Raw genomic sequence first — 18,799 nt, 5'->3', positions numbered from 1 at the left:
GCAGCCAATTACACAGAAATTTATTTGCAGCTTAAGATGGTGCATTGTCCTTCATGAAGATGAAGATGATCTCTTCCCATGATGTCGGCCCAAAAAATTACTCCACCACCCCCTTGCTGACATTGCTGCCTTGTTGGGACATGGTGGCCATCCACCAACCATCCACTACACCATTGCAACACCCCTGCCGATGCAAGGCAGAGGGGTTGTTGCGAATACGTCCCACCATGTAGCTTGCAGCCTGTGTAGGGTCTGATCAGCCCCACAGCATGTCACTACATAACACAGATGAGCACTGCAACGGTAGAGTCTGCCTGGTAAGGCAGGAGTTAATTGCTTTATGTGATGTAATATGTGTCATCCAATCACATATGTTCATATCTTGATTCTGTGACCTAAGATGTAATTGGAGGAGTAGCCACCACCTGACCAGTGGGAGTAACAAAACCCCTGGTCAGGAAACTTCTAGAAGTCAGTTCTCTCTCAGAAGAGAGTCCAGTGTGAGGAGAGAGTCCTCTCTCACAGATCAGATTACAGACTCAGAGGAGTCAGTGCAGCCAGCACACCAGACCAGATCAGGAGAGCTCAGCTCCCTGCCTGAAGAGTGAAGAGTTAGACAGTGAGAGAAAGGGATATCATCCTACCTTTAAGGGTGATATCTGAAGCAACCCCGGACAAGCTGAAGCATCCTAGTAGGACACAGCTATTCCCCAGCCTGCCATTGCATCCAGGCTGGTGATCTACTCCTGTGGCTCCCTCCAACTGCATCTCCAGCATTCTACCATTTGTCAAGGCACGTTGCTACTGTTCCTGTCGGTTCCAATAAAGAACTGTAAGTTATTTTTGCTCAATGTCTGCCTCCGTCTGGTCCCTGCTACCATGGCTGTCACCATCAAAGGGCACCCTGTCCATCACACAGAGACTCATACTCCAGACACTAAAGGGTTGCCCCAGGGAGAACCGCTATAGCAGCCTCTCCCTCATCATTTCTTGCCAACACCACCCTGCTGGAGACCTGCCAGGCTGTAGGACAGCCCTCCGGTCCCCCCATACCAAACACCGTGACACTAGCGTGCCTAGGCCGCAACCGCCAGCCACTCAGGTACTGCAGGCCCCGGCTGTCTCCACGCCCCAAGAAAAGGCTAGGCCCCGGTGGGGGATGTTGCACCATCCATCTGGACCATCACTCATCAATTAACAAGACTGTTTGAAAATTAGTTTTCATGTATGTCTGGGCTCACTGCAACCGTTTCTGCTTGTGAGCACTGGTTAGGGTTATATAGTAGGTTTATGCACCACAGGGTAAGGGTGATGCAGTGCTGCTTTGTGGAACAAGCGATGACCATTTCGTGCGTGTACCGCTTCTTCCGGCTTTTCAATCAAAATGTATTAACAAGCTGGAAGAAGTGCTACACACTCGAAACAGCCATTGCTTGTTCCACAGAGCACCCCTGCATCACTCCCTTAACCTGAAAATGTCTGGAGCACTTCTATAAAAACAATAATGTGATGTTGCAAGTTGGCGAGTGTCATTCTTTCACCATTTTGCATACATTGAAGGATATTATATATATATATATATATATATATATACACTCACCGGCCACTTTATTAGGTACACCATGCTAGTAACGGGTTGGACCCCCTTTTGCCTTCAGAACTGCCTCAATTCTTCGTGGCATAGATTCAACAAGGTGCTGGAAGCATTCCTCAGAGATTTTGGTCCATATTGACATGATGGCATCACACAGTTGCCGCAGATTTGTCGGCTGCACATCCATGATGCGAATCTCCCGTTCCACCACATCCCAAAGATGCTCTATTGGATTGAGATCTGGTGACTGTGGAGGCCATTTGAGTACAGTGAACTCATTGTCATGTTCAAGTAACCAGTCTGAGATGATTCCAGCTTTATGACATGGCGCATTATCCTGCTGAAAGTAGCCATCAGATGTTGGGTACATTACTCAGGTAGGCTGTGGCGTTGCAACGATGCTCAATTGGTACCAAGGGGCCCAAAAGAGTGCCAAGAAAATATTCCCCACACCATGACACCACCACCACCAGCCTGAACCGCTGATACAAGGCAGGATGGATCCATGCTTTCATGTTGTTGACGCCAAATTCTGACCCTACCATCCGAATGTTGCAGCAGAAATCGAGACTCATTAGACCAGGCAACGCTTTTACAATCTTCTACTGTCCAATTTCGATGAGCTTGTGCAAATTGTAGCCTCAGTTTCCTGTTCTTAGCTGAAAGGAGTGGCAACCGGTGTGGTCTTCTGCTGCTGTAGCCCATCTGCCTCAAAGTTCGACGTACTGTGCGTTCAGAGATGCTCTTCTGCCTACCTTGGTTGTAACGGGTGGCGATTTGAGTCACTGTTGTCTTTCTATCAGCTCGAACCAGTCTGCCCATTCTCCTCTGACCTCTGGCATCAACAAGGCATTTCTGCCCACAGAACTGCCGCTCACTGGATGTTTTTTCTTTTTCAGACCATTCTCTGTAAACCCTAGAGATGGTTGTGCGTGAAAATCCCAGTAGATCAGCAGTTTCTGAAATACTCAGACCAGCCCTTCTGGCACCAACAACCATGCCACGTTCAAAGGCACTCAAATCACCTTTCTTCCCCATACTGATGCTCGTTTTGAACTGCAGGAGATTGTCTTGACCATGTCTACATGCCTAAATGCACTGAGTTGCCGCCATGTGATTGGCTGATTAGAAATTAAGTGTTAACGAGCAGTTGGACAGGTGTACCTAATAAAGTGGCCGGTGAGTGTATATATATATGCAGTGTGTGTATATGGTGTGTTTATACGGTATGTATGTTTTTGTACATAACATGTGTATGTATATACTGTTTGACTATGTATGCACTGTATTTATGAGGGTATAATTGAGGCAAAGTCTCTGCACTGTACTGAAAAGATACAAAGACAATGGGGCACATTTACTTACCTGTCCCTTTGACGCCGCTGATCCGGAATGTCCGACGAGGATTCTGAGCTGCTGCGATTCACTAAAATCGTGCGTCCAATTTCCTGCATGCGTCGCTATCCCCGCTGAGGTCTGCTGGAGTTCACCTTCTTCTTCCTGGTGCATGTGAATGTTGATCTTTAGTTTTTAAATTCTGTGGTTTGTTTAAATTAGTCGAGTTCTCCGACGTCCACACCCCCCAATTTGTGTCGCATCCAATACAGTGCCGATGCGCCACAATCCAGACAAAACAGTAAAAAGTTGGGAAACCCGGCGCAAATGTGGTGTTCGGACCCTTAATAAATGTGCCCTATTGAAACAGCATTGCCATGAGTTGGGAGGCTGTTCCTTTTGGAATAGATATACTGGTTTGGCTTTAATCCCACATCATGTCATTAGGATTCTTGAAAGTCATACTTGATGTTAAGGCGGCTGTGTTACAAGGAAGCTAAAAGAAGCATTGTTTTCCTTATTCCATCTTGGAAAACCTATTTGCATATTTCCTAGAATCCCCCTGTGGCTATAAGTCTCCCCTTCACGACCTTAGTTTAAGTTAACTTTATTCAAACAAGTGCTTTGGGGGGCATCACCATAACCCCATCAGCGGCTCTACCTGTTACCACCCCTCCTCCAAACACTGACCATCCTTCTTCCTGTTCCTTCACCCCTCCCCACTCTCAATCAGTGCAGGAAATATGGCAGCAGCATAAAGCTAATACTCTGTGCTGCCGCAAGATTATTGACAGAGGGTGCAGCGAAGTAGGGGATAAAAAAGTATGAAAATTCTCCTGTTTCTGTAGCCTTACTTTCCTACAGCCTTTTCCCCATGTAATGGCTGCCACTTTTGTAGCCCCACAGCCAGACTTCCGACTTATTGTGGCGCTTTTTGCTGTGCAATAAAAAAAAAATCATATACTCATCTTCCCCCATTCCCCGCAACATGGTGCAGCAGGGAGCTGACACATAACATGACACCTATGAAGCCTTAATGAGAAGGAGATCCTGACACTACATTTCAGTTTCATTACATGTTTTCACAGCATTTTCATGCAGCCACCACTAGGCGGAGCTAAGACCCATGAGATATTTTGAGTTCAGTGGTAAGTGTATACATTCAGTACCACCAGTACCACCGCGGGAGATGGTACTAGCCGACACCTGGGACCGGAGTCTAAGTGGCACCTGGTGTTCACCAGAGCCCATCGCAAAGCGGGTTAGACTTGCTGCGGCAGGGTACCACCAGGTCATTCCACAGGTGCGACTAGCCCACAGTGGCAGCCGGGGGTCAAGGTACCTTAGCAGGAGACAGTCTCATGGTCAGGGCAGGCGGCAGAGATGCAACGTCAAGTCCAATCCGAGGTCAGCAATGGGAGGTCCAAGCAGAAGGGTGCGGGAACACAGGCACACAGGAACACAGCAACACAGGAACACAGAGGGACTCTGGTAACACAGGAACACACTGGAACAGAGGAATACACAGGAATACACAGGAACACTGGAGGCACAGAAACGCAGGAGATACAGGAACGCATGATAATCGCTGGGGAGCTTTCTCTTAGGCTGTGAGGCACAAAGATCCGGCAGGGAACACAGGAAGGGGCTGGAAATTTAAGATAATATTTGTGTCCCTCGGACCATTTTCTGTCCCAAGCGTCACAGATGTGTGCAGCAGTCGGAGAATATGCTGGGCAGGCTGCCGAGGAGCCACAGCAGAGGCAGCTATATTTATAGCCAGAAGACGCAGCCAACTTTCTTCACCGTATTATCAGCACCCAAACTGTGACCCTGCAGACTTCCAAGTGAAGGTTTATATTCTGCTAGAACAATTTTGGTCTGCATGGTTGCAGAAATAATCCCAATTTCTTGCATTGTGCATCACTGCTTCTACGACAAAAAACTGGCGAAGAAGCACTGGTAAATCTCCCCCAAGGGAAAAAATCCAAGTTTTATGTAGGAAGCAGAATGGGGAAAAGAAAAAAGAACAATCCTTGACATAAAAATGGGAGGTAAATATGTATGAAAAATTCATAAGTTTGCACATATTGGGAAAAAAGGAAATGCAGATAGATATATATATATATATATATATATATACCGTATATACTCGAGTATAAGCCGACCCGAGTATAAGCCGAGGCCCCTAATTTTACCACCAAAAACTGGGAAAACCTATTGACTCGAGTATAAGCCGAGGGTGGGAAATGCATTGGTCACAGACACCCCCAGTATACAGCCAACCAGCCCCCTATAGTATACAGCCTGCCCCAGTATACAGCCACCCCAGCCTGCCCCCAGTAGTATACAGCCAGCCCCCAGTAGTATACAGCCAGCCCATCTTGCCCCCAGTAGTATACAGCCAGCCCCATGTAGTATACAGCAAGCCCCATGTAGTATACAGCTAGCCCCTTGTAGTATATAGCTTCCCCCGTAGTATACAGCTTCCCCCAGTAGTATACAGCATCCCCCAGTAGTATACAGCATGCCCCAGTAGTATACAGCATGCCCCAGTAGTATACAGCCACCTCAGCCTGACCCCAGTAGTATACAGCATCCCCCAGTAGTATACAGCATCCCCCAGTAGTATACAGCCACCTCAGCCTGACCCCAGTAGTATACAGCATCCACCAGTAGTATACAGCATCCCCCAGTAGTATACAGCATCCCCCAGTAGTATACAGCCACCTCAGCCTGACCCCAGCAGTATACAGCTTGCCCCCGAGTAGTATACAGCCTGCCCCCAGTAGTATACAGCCTGCCCCCAGTAGTATACAGCCTGCCCCCAGTAGTATACAGCCGCCCCAGCATACAAAAAATAAATAAACTTATATACTCACCCTCCGGTGTCCCCGATGTGAAGCGCTGCTCCCCCGATGTCCACGCCACTGGTCTTCAGGCTTCTGCGCCCGTCTTCCTTCTTCTGCGGGGCGCCGCCATTGCTCTCTCCCGGGCCGGCACCTAGTATGACGCGCCGCTGCTGACGTCATGCTAGGCGCCGCCCGGGGGAAAAACAATGGCGGCGCCGAGCAGAAGACAGAAGACGGGCGCGGATGCCTGAAGACGAGCCGCGCGGACATCGGGGGAGCAGCGCTGCGCATCGGGGCCACCGGAGGGTGAGTATATAAGTTTATTTTTTTTTTAAGTAATTTTGACTGACTGACTCGTGTATAAGCCGAGGGGACGTTTTTCAGCACATTTTTTGTGCTGAAAAACTCGGCTTATACACGAGTTTATACGATATATATATATATATATATATATATATATATATATATATAAGATGAAGTAAAATTACATGAGATGAGACTTTAAATTTAGTCCCTTAGCATGTATTAAGTTTCACGGTTCAGAATGGACTTGCTCCAGTCACCCCCCTGATAATCTTTTAGCGTTTAGCAATAGTATGGGTAGTACCTTCAATAGGTTCTGATAAATGTTTTTCTTTTACTTTTCTCAAAGTGCACCCTACACACTGTAGTTGACATTGTTATCAAGTAGTTTATCATGTAGGTAACATTTGTACTTTTACAGCTTAGATTTATTTTTATGTTGCTCTGTTTTTGTGTAGTAATGCATACTAAATGGGTAGATTTAGTCATACACAACAATTATCAGCACATTTACAATTCCCCTTATATGTGGGTTAAGCAGGCTGTGTAATTGTGGATTTGAACATATTAGAAGATAACCTTTGGCCCAAACATCGACCACGTTAAACAACACAATGAAAACCTTGTTGTAAAATTGTAAATAATATGGGGTTCCGATACAAAATCAGAATATTTACTGAGGGTCGCGCTGCTTGCTTTCGTTGGACTGAGCGCCATTTTCCGGGATTGCATGGCTTGGACAGGTATTTAGCAAGTGTCTGTGCCAGGATTACAGCGAAGCTGCGCTGGCTTCCATGCGACGCAAATTGTGAGGGGTTGCTGTCGGACAATCCAACTGATTCGGACTGAGTGCAGGATTTGTGTCACAAGCCCTAGCACTTACATGCACCAGGAAAAAGATAGTAAATTCTGTCAGACCTGACCGGGTGGGTGGGGAGGGGGAGCAACACATGCAGGATATCGGGCGCACAATCTTAATGAATTGCGGCACAGTGCATTGTAGTCGGACAATGCACTTTCTGTGAACTCCAGCGGACCAGTAAGCGGTAAGTAAATGAGCTCCATTGTTTTGCAGTATACGTCTGTTGTAATGAAATTGGAGACTGTAAGGTGCAGAAAAGACCAAGGACTTACATTGTACGTCTTGACTTTGTTTTTTATCATCAAAAAGATACATATATTGGCTATTTGCATCAGAGATATTGGGGCAGATTTATCAAGCTGTCTGAAAGTCAGAATATTTCTAGTTGCCCATGGCAACCAATCACAGCTCAGCTTTCATTTTACCAATGCTCATTAATATTTCAAAGGGGAGCTGTGATTGGTTGCCATGGGCAACTAGAAATATTCTGACTTTCAGACAGCTTGATAAATCTGCCCCATTGTTTACCCTATTTAAGATAGCTTCTTACTAGAAATAGGGGAGATGTATCAGACGTCTGAGGGCAGAACTATTCTAAATAAGTTAACATAGAAAAAGACATGTAGAAATGGGGTCAGGGGGTTTTATGGGGTCAGACTGGTATATCTGTAAAAGAAAGATTTTCATTGTTATTGTTAAGGTAATGTATAAAATGTATCAATATAGCAGCCATTACAGTGAATATAATGGAAAAATGGTATGTTGTGGAGCTACTCCAACAAATTCTATACAAATTCTATGGGGAAGAAGCTCAAGCCCGTTGGGCAGCTCTTCCTTTGTAAAAAGAAAGTTTTATCCAATACAAAACAGTACTGTTAAAATAATAAGTGTACTAATTCCTACGCACTGATGCCCTCTATTGGTGGCTGCAGACAAAATTATCATGAGCTGTTGGAGGGATATTGGGTTGTATGGGGAAAATTCTCAGTGTATATTTGCCAGTTGTCTGGTGCAAATACATGTAGAAATGTACATGTATTTCGATCCAGACCTTTATTAAAACAAACTTTATCAACACACCATAGAAAAAGACAAGTTATACATTGGGTTTTAGCTACAATATCACTTTATACCAATTTGGAAAAAGAAGGAACATTATGGGGGGAATTTAACAATGTGTCTCAGGTTCCGCCAGTTAGAAAACACTAGTCTTTTGTTGCGCCAAATTTATCACTGTCATGATGAATTCTGGTGCAGGATAAGACTGTCGGTTCCTACTTTAGACCTACTTTTCTCTCAAGGCCACTCCCATTTTCTCAAAGGACATGCCCCTTGTTCGGCGAGTCGGAAAAGGGGAAAAAAAATGGTCTAAAAGCCTTGATAACTGTTAGTGTTTTAAGCGCAAAACCACCAGAATTGTGCCGCAAGTGCGTTAATACATCCCCCCCAGTGTTTTAGGCGCAAAACCACCAGAATAGTGCCACTAGTGCGTTAATACATCCACCCCTATGTTTCAATCTAGTATACAATCTACATAGCTGCTACCAGATTCAAATAAACTTAGTGAGACTAATAAGAATATTCAGGGCAATGTTATCAATAAAGTCACATAGAGGTACAATTTCCAAATACAATTCCACTAAATGTTATATTTATATTGTTATTTCCTCCATCCATTACCTTAGTAACATAATATTAAATCCTGACGTTGATTTTGCGGCTGCCAGGTGCCAAACAAAAATATCCAAAATGATTCTCTATTCATTAACTTTTTGGAATGATCTCCTCCCTTTGCGGGTTTACGTGCCTTTTCTGTATTTCCTGCATGTGTAACTCTGAAGTGACAGGTCAATGGGGAAACGGTCACCACCTCATGAGCAACATCTGAAATATGTCGCCTGACGCGGATCCTCAAGGGACAACTGGTGCAGCCTACATACTGTAGTCTGTATTCTGTACAAGCTGCCAAATATACAGTGTTAGGTTACATGCACACAAACGTATGCCCGCCGGGCATACATTCTCCGCGATGTAAAGGAAGAGGGGTGACCCCCTCCCCTCTCCGTAGTGAAGCATAGCGCATGGCACCATAACACGAGGAAAGTTAGGACATGTTCTATCTTTTCCCCATGTGTGGAGTGGTATGGTGCCACACATGTGCAGCACCGTAACACTCTTCGTGCATCCATTGCCATCTATGGGGGACGTATGTACGGCCACAAGCTTGCGGCCGTACATACGCCCCCAACGGTCGTGTGAATACAGCCCTAAGCTGCATTCACACAAACGTGAACGGGACGTATCCAGTGAGCACAAGGTGTGCTCACCTTACATCTGTAGCCGCAAACAGATAGAGCAAGCTTTATCTACGGCCGTGTTGCATTATTTTCAATGGAGAGAGGAAGGGTCAGCACTCCTCCTCTCCTGTGCGGCTCACGTATGGCCACCTACGGGCATACGTTTTCGTAAATGTAGCCTAAGCCATAGTACTTTCGTGGTTACTACTAAACATGCTTGGGGAAACAAATGAGCCAATCATGGCTGCCCTGTTTGCTACAAATGTTACACCATCTGAAAGAAAATCATGCAGGTCATCATCTTGGAACAAAGTCGGTAATTATTTATTAATTATTCGTTTGATGGTATAGTAATTCATGACAGGCACGATATTATAATTTAAAAGAAACTGTACATTAAACTTTTAATTAAAAGGGGGTAGTGTATATATTAGAATTAATTTGGGGTAAGCAATGTGTAAGGTAACTTAGTGGGATAGTGTGGGATACACTATAATCCATACATAAATGATAAATATTATTATGGGGGCTGATTATGCTAAAAATCAGGGAGCATTGTATATATTTTAATAAATTCGGAAGAGGGGGGGGGGGGCGTTTTTTGAGATTTGCCCCGTAACAATTAGTGGTTTTCCTGGATAGTTCTTTACTATCAGATCTGGGCCGCTGCTTAGCAGGTTTGTGACATGATGTCCATCTGACATGTGCCATGGTTGCAGATCAGGGATGTTCTGTGCTTAAGGAACAGAAGCTATATCTGATCACTTCTGTCTCTTTATAGCTGATTTTTCGGATTTCTGATATGGATTCTAAACATGGTGTATTTATTTTGGCTGGGTGCCTTGACCAACGACAACAGTAAATATGATCCTGAGGAATTATCTGAATAAACTTTTTAACAATGTAGAAGATGACAGTGACTCAGAGGTTCGCAGTGGATGTGAGTGCAATGTATTTGCAGTATTTGTGTACACTCTGTCTCCCCAGTAACCAGTCCTTGCCTCTCCCAGTTTGGCCAGTGCTTTGTATTTCTCTCTTACAGCACAGATCTGAATTGCTACTCCTTGCCCTGTGCCCTGGTGGCTCATCCCTGTGGTCAGTATGTTCCAGCCATTGCCTGTGGATACCCCATACTACACCAGCCCAGGAATACAGATTATCTCTCCTACAGTAAGTCCACAGATAACTGAAAAGTATTATTTAAGATGTCTCATTGCAATATCTGTGTCTGATGATTTCACTTTGATGGTTGTACATTGACTGTGATATGCCTACACATGGTCTGTTACTTGTACACAAGGAGTACTTTTTTGACAATGCCATGATAACAATGATGTACATCGATATTGTAGAAAGATTAAACATTACATAGAACAAGCGCTTTGAACACTGCACAGAAGTGAACCAAAGAATCAATGGTGCAAAGGAGACTATTGCTGGGATGTCTCCTTTGGGTTTATTGATGTCCTTTTGGGCAGGGTTACCCCATTTCAGACGGTGATATTTGACATTTTTTGTACTTCACTGCTCTAGGGTACTATTATTTGCATCTCTAATCTAGTATTGGATGTTTATGTATCGTATACCTTTGCTTTGGCTTGTATTTGCCAATTGTTGACTCACATTTACATGTACATCCCTTTTATTACCTTCTTGCTCTTGATTCTTGCCTTATAATTTTTGTTAGGAGAATTAGGATTTGTAGTATAGGTAATTTATAGTACTGATGCTTGTGAACTTGTCTATTTTTAGACATTTTTTAGCATATCCTACAAAGACTTGTGTTATTATATTGTAGTTTTTATTCTTTTTTGGGTATTTTTCCACATCTTCCACATCTTACTGTGCTTGGTCAATACAATTCAGGGGGGGGGCTGCTAAAGGTAGCTTATGATTATGTACTTTTACTATCGCACACAAGTCAAGTCAGGAGGTGTCAGACCAGTGTGACCCTTCTCTTAGCCCATGACTCCCTAGGTCATTTGCATGCAGTTCATTTTCTGTGTAATTCTGTATCTCCAAGAATATAGAAGGACATCATTGTGATAACAGGTTGGTGATGGCTTGTTGGTGCAAATCCTCATGCAGGTTTTCTTTAACCCACTTACCTCTAAGTGGACCCCTAAATCATGAGGTATGTGTTGCTTTCTTCACGTCAAGCCACCATAATTTCAGGGGATAGCCAGTCGCACTTTGTACCAACAAAAGCAGGAGCATACACATTAACAGGGTCAACACGGGGTCCTTTACACTATGCATTTAAGCATAACCAGTGAAGTACCGAATTCACACCCCTGCATTGCTCTTCTTAATAGGTTACAAACATACAGCTAATCTCCGATCCAAGAGATAATTCACTGCTATAAAATCATACTGTATATCCATATCCATTTATAATATATTATCTCAAGGGTCTGATCTACAATCATGAGTGTTGTTTCACCATATTGGCTTGTGGTTATCTCTGAACACTGAGATATGAAAACAAATTCATACATTCATTTATGTGCTGCTTATTCAGTTTTTTCACTTGGAGTCAATATATTTGCCCCCAGATTTATTGTTCATTATTATCCATGTAATTAATACAAATTATATTTTAGGTTCCCCAACAGCCAACAATCATCCAACAACTTCCAACAGATTTCACCCCTCCTCTGTCGCATCCAATACGTCATGGTCGTGCTAAAGAAGGTGAGAGTTGCTATTTCTCCTATACAGTGTTTCATAACCATCCATATGGGGAAGGAAGATCTAAACCTTCTTAACCTCTTTTCTGATACCTCCACAAAACAGATCTGTTTTCCACACTTTTTTATACTATTGTGGTTCATGTTCCATCACTGACATCATAGCTTTGGTGACTATAATCTTTCCCTGGGATGTTTTGTTACCTGTTTTTGTCTCCAAAATTTTCTATGTTTTGTTGACAGATTTGATAGAGCTGATGATGATCCAGAATGCTCAAATGCATCAGGTTATAATGAACAACATGACAATGGCAGCTCTTTCCAGCTTTGGATATGGTTCTACACCACCTAATCCCATGGTATGTGTCATCTAAAGCAGCACATGTTATATTGGATGAAGCATAATGCGGTGAAGTGATAAAACACATATATAATGCATACAGTGTGGTAACCATAGGATATCGTAGTAAAATATAGTCTAGCTCCACATTTAATTATTTACAGCTTCTTTCATAATCACTTAGACCTAATGTATCATTGTAAATGCCTGTAAGATGTTAAGTCCCATAGCTACATAGTTACTATGCCTGCTGTGCTAATGGCTATAAATGAGCAAAATAACGAGTGCAGCTCTGGAGTCCAACGTAGACAGTGGGGCTCATTTACTAAGGGTCCGCGGGTCGTACTATCTTCGTAATACCCGACAATTTCCGATGTGCGCCACATTTAGAAGGGTTTTCATTGGCGCACGGGATCAGATTTTGGCGCATCGGTGTCGGCTTTCACGTGACACAAATTGGGGGACGGGCCGACGGACGGTTCGACAGATTCGGACAATGGGCGGGATTTAACATTCAAAATTGTGGCGCAAGCCATGCACTTACATGCACCAGGAAGAAGAAGGTGAACTCCGGCTGACCTGAGAGGGAAGATACACATGCAGGAAAAGGCACGCACAATCTTAGTGAATCGCGGCAGCTCCGAATGCTCGTCGGTCAACGCACAGCAGGGATCGTGACGGGACGGGTAAGTAAAGGAGCCCCAGTAACTCCTGATAAAGGATAAGTGGTATAATGTAGGTAAGTGACTGAAGCTCTGAAGTATAAAACATGCTGTCATTTGATATAAGTACAGAAATGCTAATGTAATGAATGTGCAGAATAACTCACCAGCTGAATAGTGATTTCAGCTCTGAAGGATAACGCAGGATTAGTACATAATAAATAAAGTCTTGTATATAGTGACTCCATTAGCAGAATAGTGATTGAAGCCTTTCACTACAGACTATAAATCAGGATTAGTACAGGATAAGAAGTGTTATATATGTTACTACCAACAGAATAGCAACTCCAGTTCTGACGTGCTGTATAATGCAGACTCAGGTTTTGTACACGATAAGAAATGTCATGTTTTCACAATGTTCATCATTTTATTGAGACTGTCACAAGCAAATGTGGGGAAATATGCTGAGGCTGATATGTCCCATGGAGCGTGACAACTTTTAATCAAGTCGATCAGTGGGCGTGTCATGAATTTCACTCTCCCGCTGATCAGATATTTATGACCCATCCATAATATAAATCATGCGTATGACAGTCCCTAGAAACCCTTTAAAGAAAATAACAGAAATTTTCTTTCCTTATAGCCAAGTATCCTTCCAGTAGAAATTGAAGACGATGAACCAATGGTCTACCACCATCATTACGAGCCATACCCATCCAGCTATCCATCATATCCAGTGTATCCCACACTGCCTCCAATGGCACCTCTACCTCATCGTGAGCCAACTGTTAGACACATCAATCAAGACACACAGCCAGCTACACCCTCACGCATTATAGACCAGTAAGATGCTAATGTGATGGTAAAAGACTATGAGACATGTCAAGTCATCAGTTTGGCTGTGGTAGATGTCCAGCATTACACGCCTTTTTCTTTATGCAATAATTGGAATGGTTTTTAGTGCATAAAGAAAGGGCATGTTTGCTAAGAAAATGACTTTTAAAAATCTGTAAATGACATGTCCAGGTTTTATTTTATGCATGTCCCTCGCTGTAATCCTACCTCCTGCTCCTGGCCGGGAAGTTAGGAGCCGGCTGGTTACGTCAGAGAGCCGGGGCCTGGAGAAAGCAGGGATTTTGCTCTCTCCTACCTCCTTGGCCTGTAGCAGGAGGTACAATAGCAGCGGGTGGGCGCTCAGGTGGCGTTATGACGTTCTCCAGCTAATTCACATATTTTTTTTAAGTCATTTTCTTAGAAAATGGGCCCATTTTTTATGCACTAAAACAGATACAATTAGTGCATAAAGAAACGGGCCTTTAATGCTGGACATCTACCATCAGTCAAACTGATGGTAGATGTCCTTCCAGATCTTAATTTAATCTTTCATGAAAATGGATTTGTGGTAGATCGCAATACTTGCTGATGTTACCAGCAGCTCATCTGGCATCGCATAAGGCTCCTCACCACGGCCAAAAATACCTGTCTACCTCTTACACAGTCATATTTTTATTTTAATGTAGCACTAATGAAACAAGCACTGGCCACTGGCAACTCCTAGAATTGATGCAGTACAGAGTATGTATATAATATCAGATCAGGTTACTGTATGTAATAAGTTTCTATATGCCCTTACAGACGACCAGTGCCACCACCTCCACCCCTGAGTGCCACTGGCACTGTAGGAGCAGACATTCCCCCGGCATCAGGTAGCTGATCAGACCAAATGAATAAGATTGTATTCCATGCAGGGTGACACGGGTCATACACAGTTCTGATACATCTCTTTTTTGTTCTTTTAGAATATTATGACTTGACTGAAGCAAGAATGTGATTCATCTAAGAGACATCTTTAAAGTCTATATCTACTTATTTAATGTCTGTATTGAAATTCTGTAAATATAGTCTTTACATGTATACATTTGTACAAGTAAATGAATGAACTCCATGTGACTGATTTATTTATCATACAAGCAGACACAGATAATATGTACACCATGTGCCACCAATAGAGCTCAGAGTCCTTGAAGCATGGACTCCACATGGTCATCTTTCCCATTTCTCTATAGTCTAGTGCAGTTCCAGATGGACTAGCCTTTGCAACCTCACACGCAAAAGAATATAGTAGAATCACATCCAGTGAATTACAGGACTATAGTATTTAATATGCATACTTATCTTTGACAGAATGCACAATGCACCAATGAGCTCAAAGAGCAAAGCGGTTGGACTTGCTGTGGTGTGGTACCACCAGGTCGTTCCACAGGCGTGACATGTCCGTGGTGGCAGCCAAGGTCGAGGTACAGGAACGGCAGGCAATCTCGTAGTCGGGGACAGGCAGGAGGTCAGGACGGGAAGCACGGGATCAGAGTTGTGGACGTAGGAATAGGTCTAGACAGACAGCGAAGGAGCGTAGTCAAGAATGGAACTGGGGTTACAATGAGAAATGTCAATAACAGCGCAGGGCATCAGACAAAGCACAAGGCATGAAGATCCGGCAGGGTGTGATGGTTGAGGCAGGTTTAAATAGCCTTCTAAGAAATTGCCAGTGCCAATTAATGGTGCACTGGCTCTTTAAATTTGCTGAAGCCGGCACATGCGCGCCCTAGAAGGCAGGGATGCGCATATGGCCACGGGCAGGAATCAGGAGCTGTAAAGGTGAGAAGTGCCAGGGTCACCCCAACGGGCATCGAGGGGCACCTGTAACAGGTTCTAGTACTGTACTTATGTTTTGAACTTCATGCTGGTGCTGTATTTATATACTAAGCATACAAAACCTACAAAAATATATCTTATAAAAGATTTTTCTATCACTTTATGAACAAAAAATGTTTTTTTTCAATGATGCCCACTCCACCCACTCCTCTTTATACGAGAATGATAGAGAAGAAAAAATCCCTTCCTTTAATCTCCCTTCATATGTCAGTTTTGTATAGGCCTAAGAATCCATGATCGATCACAGTCATCAACTGAACAGATTATGAATCCCTTCATAGTAACTTATATTAAGCGCAATGTTCACTGAGCATACTCCTAACACACAGACCTTTAGATTATGTGGAAATCGACAATTAAATGTAGTTTTCAACCTGTCAATTATTTCTGTAGCAATAGTAACAATAGAACTTCGGGCATCTTCACTTCATATGGATCAGATCTGAATCACTTGGATCGCACCTTGGGCACTTTTTATTCCTATCCTTACCAAAGTGATTTAGCAACTTCGGAGCATAAAATGCTGAGTGTATGACAAAAACTTGGGAAACAACATATGATAGATTTTTTTGTCACCTTTTTAATAATTTTTAAATCATCAACCCATTCATCTATTAGTAAATCCTTTAGTTCAATTTTGATTAACAAATTTGTTTTTGAATTTTTTTCCAGCTTTCCAGTGAACAGCATGGAATTTAACCTACCACCACTAGGAAGTACAATTGGTTACGCATAAAACAAACCCTCATACAGCTTTGAACAAAGAAAAATGTAAAAAGTTATGGTTTTTTGAAGGTGGGGAGCAAAAAAATAGAAATATTAAATGGGAAAAGTCCATATATACTGTTTCCCCCGTAGTAACAATCAGAAACAAGCGCTTGGCAGCTACTCCTGATAAAGAAATTGGTGCTGGTGGCATTTAAGAATGAGGGTAAAACATTAGAATCACTTTGTAGATAGGAGGCAGAGAAGCTCTTATAACAGATCAATATGACAGCAAACAAAAAACTATGTTATAACAATCGTCATGAATGAAGAAAGAAGAAAAATGAAGAGTGGGAGGGAGAACAAGTTTGGGTGGGTAATTTTGCTTATAGAGAATTTATTTTTGTATTCGTTTTAAAACGGTCGAGAATTCATCCATACAGTGCTATTCGCAAGTCGCTTCAAGGAAAGGCCACTTAGAAATCTGGATAAAAATTAGCTTGGCAGAATTTAAAATGTGAAAACGAATTCACCCTCTGTAGAATGTGAGTAATAGATTCATGTAGATTTGCTGGCACAAAGCATTAGAGGAAAATACACAGGATAGAGTCATGCTCCTCCTTTCAGGCCCTGCACAATGTATAATTCAATGAATCATCTGTGTCTAGAGTGTTCCTTTAACTAGAATAAGCACAAAGCCCCCACAGTGACTTACATTATAAACAGAGCACTATTCCGAATAAATTATATTATAAATACCTTAGTCTAATGCGGAAAGAGTGAGCCAGAGCTATAGATGTATCACTCATTATACTCATCAGTGTCATTATTTGCATTCTCTATGGAGTCAAGTGAGTTGCTGTGTTTTACCTACTCAACCTACTCAAATTACAATGTATGTGAATTGTGCAATCTGAACAGTTTGAATAAATCACCACTCAAGTGGCATAAAGCGACATATGGAGGAGTGTTATGTTTGAGCTAAGTAGGTCCTGGAAGACAAAATAAAACAACACACACATACACACACAAAAGGGGGTAGGGGGGCATGCTCGTTGTCCAGGGGATGTGGGGGCCATGCTCGTTGCCTAGGGGGTAGGGGGCCATGCTCATTGTCCAGGAGGTTAGGGGGCCATGCTCGTTGCCTAGGGGTTAGGGGGCCATGCTCATTGCCTAGGGGTTAGGGGGCCATGCTCGTTGCCTAGGGGGTAGGGGCCATGCTCGTTGCCTAGGGGGTAGGGGGCCATGCTCGTTGCCTAGGGGGTAGGGGGCCATGTTCGTTGCCTAGGGGGTAGGGGGCCATGCTCGTTGCCTAGGGGGTAGAGGCCATGCTCGTTGCCTAGGGGGTAGAGGCCATGCTCGTTGCCTAGGGGGTAGAGGCCATGCTCGTTGCCTAGGGGGTAGGGGGCCATGCTTGTTGTCCAAGGGATGTGCGGGCCATGCTCGTTGTCCAGGGGATGTGGGGGCCATGCTCGTTGTCCAGGGGGCTAGGGGGCCATGCTCGTTGTCCAGGAGGTTAGGGGGCCATGCTCGTTGCCTAGGGGTTAGGGGGCCATGCTCGTTGCCTAGGGGGTAGGGGGCCATGCTCGTTGCCTAGGGGGTAGGGGGCCATGCTCGTTGCCTAGGGGATGAGGGGGCCATGCTCGTTGCCCAGGGGATGTGGGGTGACATATATGCTATATCCCATAAAATACATTGGTGGCAGTATATATATTCATAAAATTCATTGGTGGCAGTGGGAGCTGCGCGCCGAAGATCACAGGGTAGGCGGGGTAAAGCGGCTACTGGGGCGTGGAGTAGCCGCGCCGTGTAGCCTCGTGTCCGGCTACTCCACGCCCCAGTAGCCGCATAAGTAAATTTACATATTAGGGGAATAAAGTTTCTAAAACGCTAGCGGGGACGTGAGGATTAGCTCTAAAAAGGGCTATCCTCACGTCCCATACATCCACCTACCACCCGATCTACCTTTATAGGTAGATTCGTGGTGGTAGGTGCCCTTTAAATGAGTTGATATATTCTATATAATGTATATTGCAAATATAATTAAAGACAATAATGATCCCTCAAAAAGTCAATTGTGAAATCTCCTTGAAAACACTGAAAACCGATGTTCGATTTGTAAGCCCCATGACAGCAAAATAAATTACCCAGACATTTTAAAAATTATAAAAACGTTAAGCAGACATATGAGAAATGTTATTTTGAAAATAATTTAGGTTGTAAAACTACCGGTATCTGTCTGAAAACTAGATAATATTGAAAAAAGCTAATTTTTCACAAAATTCATAATTTTTTAAAAAATTTCATAAATAAACACAAAACACACCAGCCAATATTTACCACCTAAATAAAGTACAACATGTAAAAAAAACTAGCTCAAAATATCTTTGATAAGTAATAGTGTTTAAAAGTTATAACCATATAAAGCGATGCATGTCAGAATACAA

At 43.3% G+C, this 18,799-nt stretch overlaps 1 protein-coding gene across 2 annotated transcripts; it reads left to right on the top strand.

Annotated features, from left to right (window-relative positions):
* Nucleotides 1-10,251: 10,251 nt before the first annotated feature.
* Nucleotides 10,252-17,272, top strand: LOC140064290 (proline-rich protein 29-like). Of its 2 annotated transcripts, XM_072111026.1 has the most exons (6): nucleotides 10,252-10,413; nucleotides 11,847-11,937; nucleotides 12,177-12,292; nucleotides 13,579-13,778; nucleotides 14,571-14,641; nucleotides 14,735-17,267. In XM_072111026.1, the coding sequence occupies exons 1-6, from the start codon at nucleotides 10,345-10,347 to the stop codon at nucleotides 14,764-14,766; spliced, it is 579 nt and encodes a 192-aa protein (XP_071967127.1). In that variant the 5' UTR covers nucleotides 10,252-10,344; the 3' UTR covers nucleotides 14,767-17,267. The 2 variants fall into 2 exon arrangements, with proteins under 2 accessions (XP_071967127.1, XP_071967128.1); XM_072111027.1 differs by lacking the exon at nucleotides 14,571-14,641 and having other exon boundaries at nucleotides 14,735-17,272.
* The last annotated feature ends 1,527 nt before the right edge of the window (nucleotides 17,273-18,799 follow it).

This window comes from Engystomops pustulosus, chromosome 6, assembly GCF_040894005.1.
Source record: "Engystomops pustulosus chromosome 6, aEngPut4.maternal, whole genome shotgun sequence".
Taxonomy (NCBI): domain Eukaryota; kingdom Metazoa; phylum Chordata; class Amphibia; order Anura; family Leptodactylidae; genus Engystomops; species Engystomops pustulosus.
The sequence above is the reverse complement of the archived record's forward strand: the minus strand, read 5'-3'. Positions and strand labels throughout refer to the sequence as shown.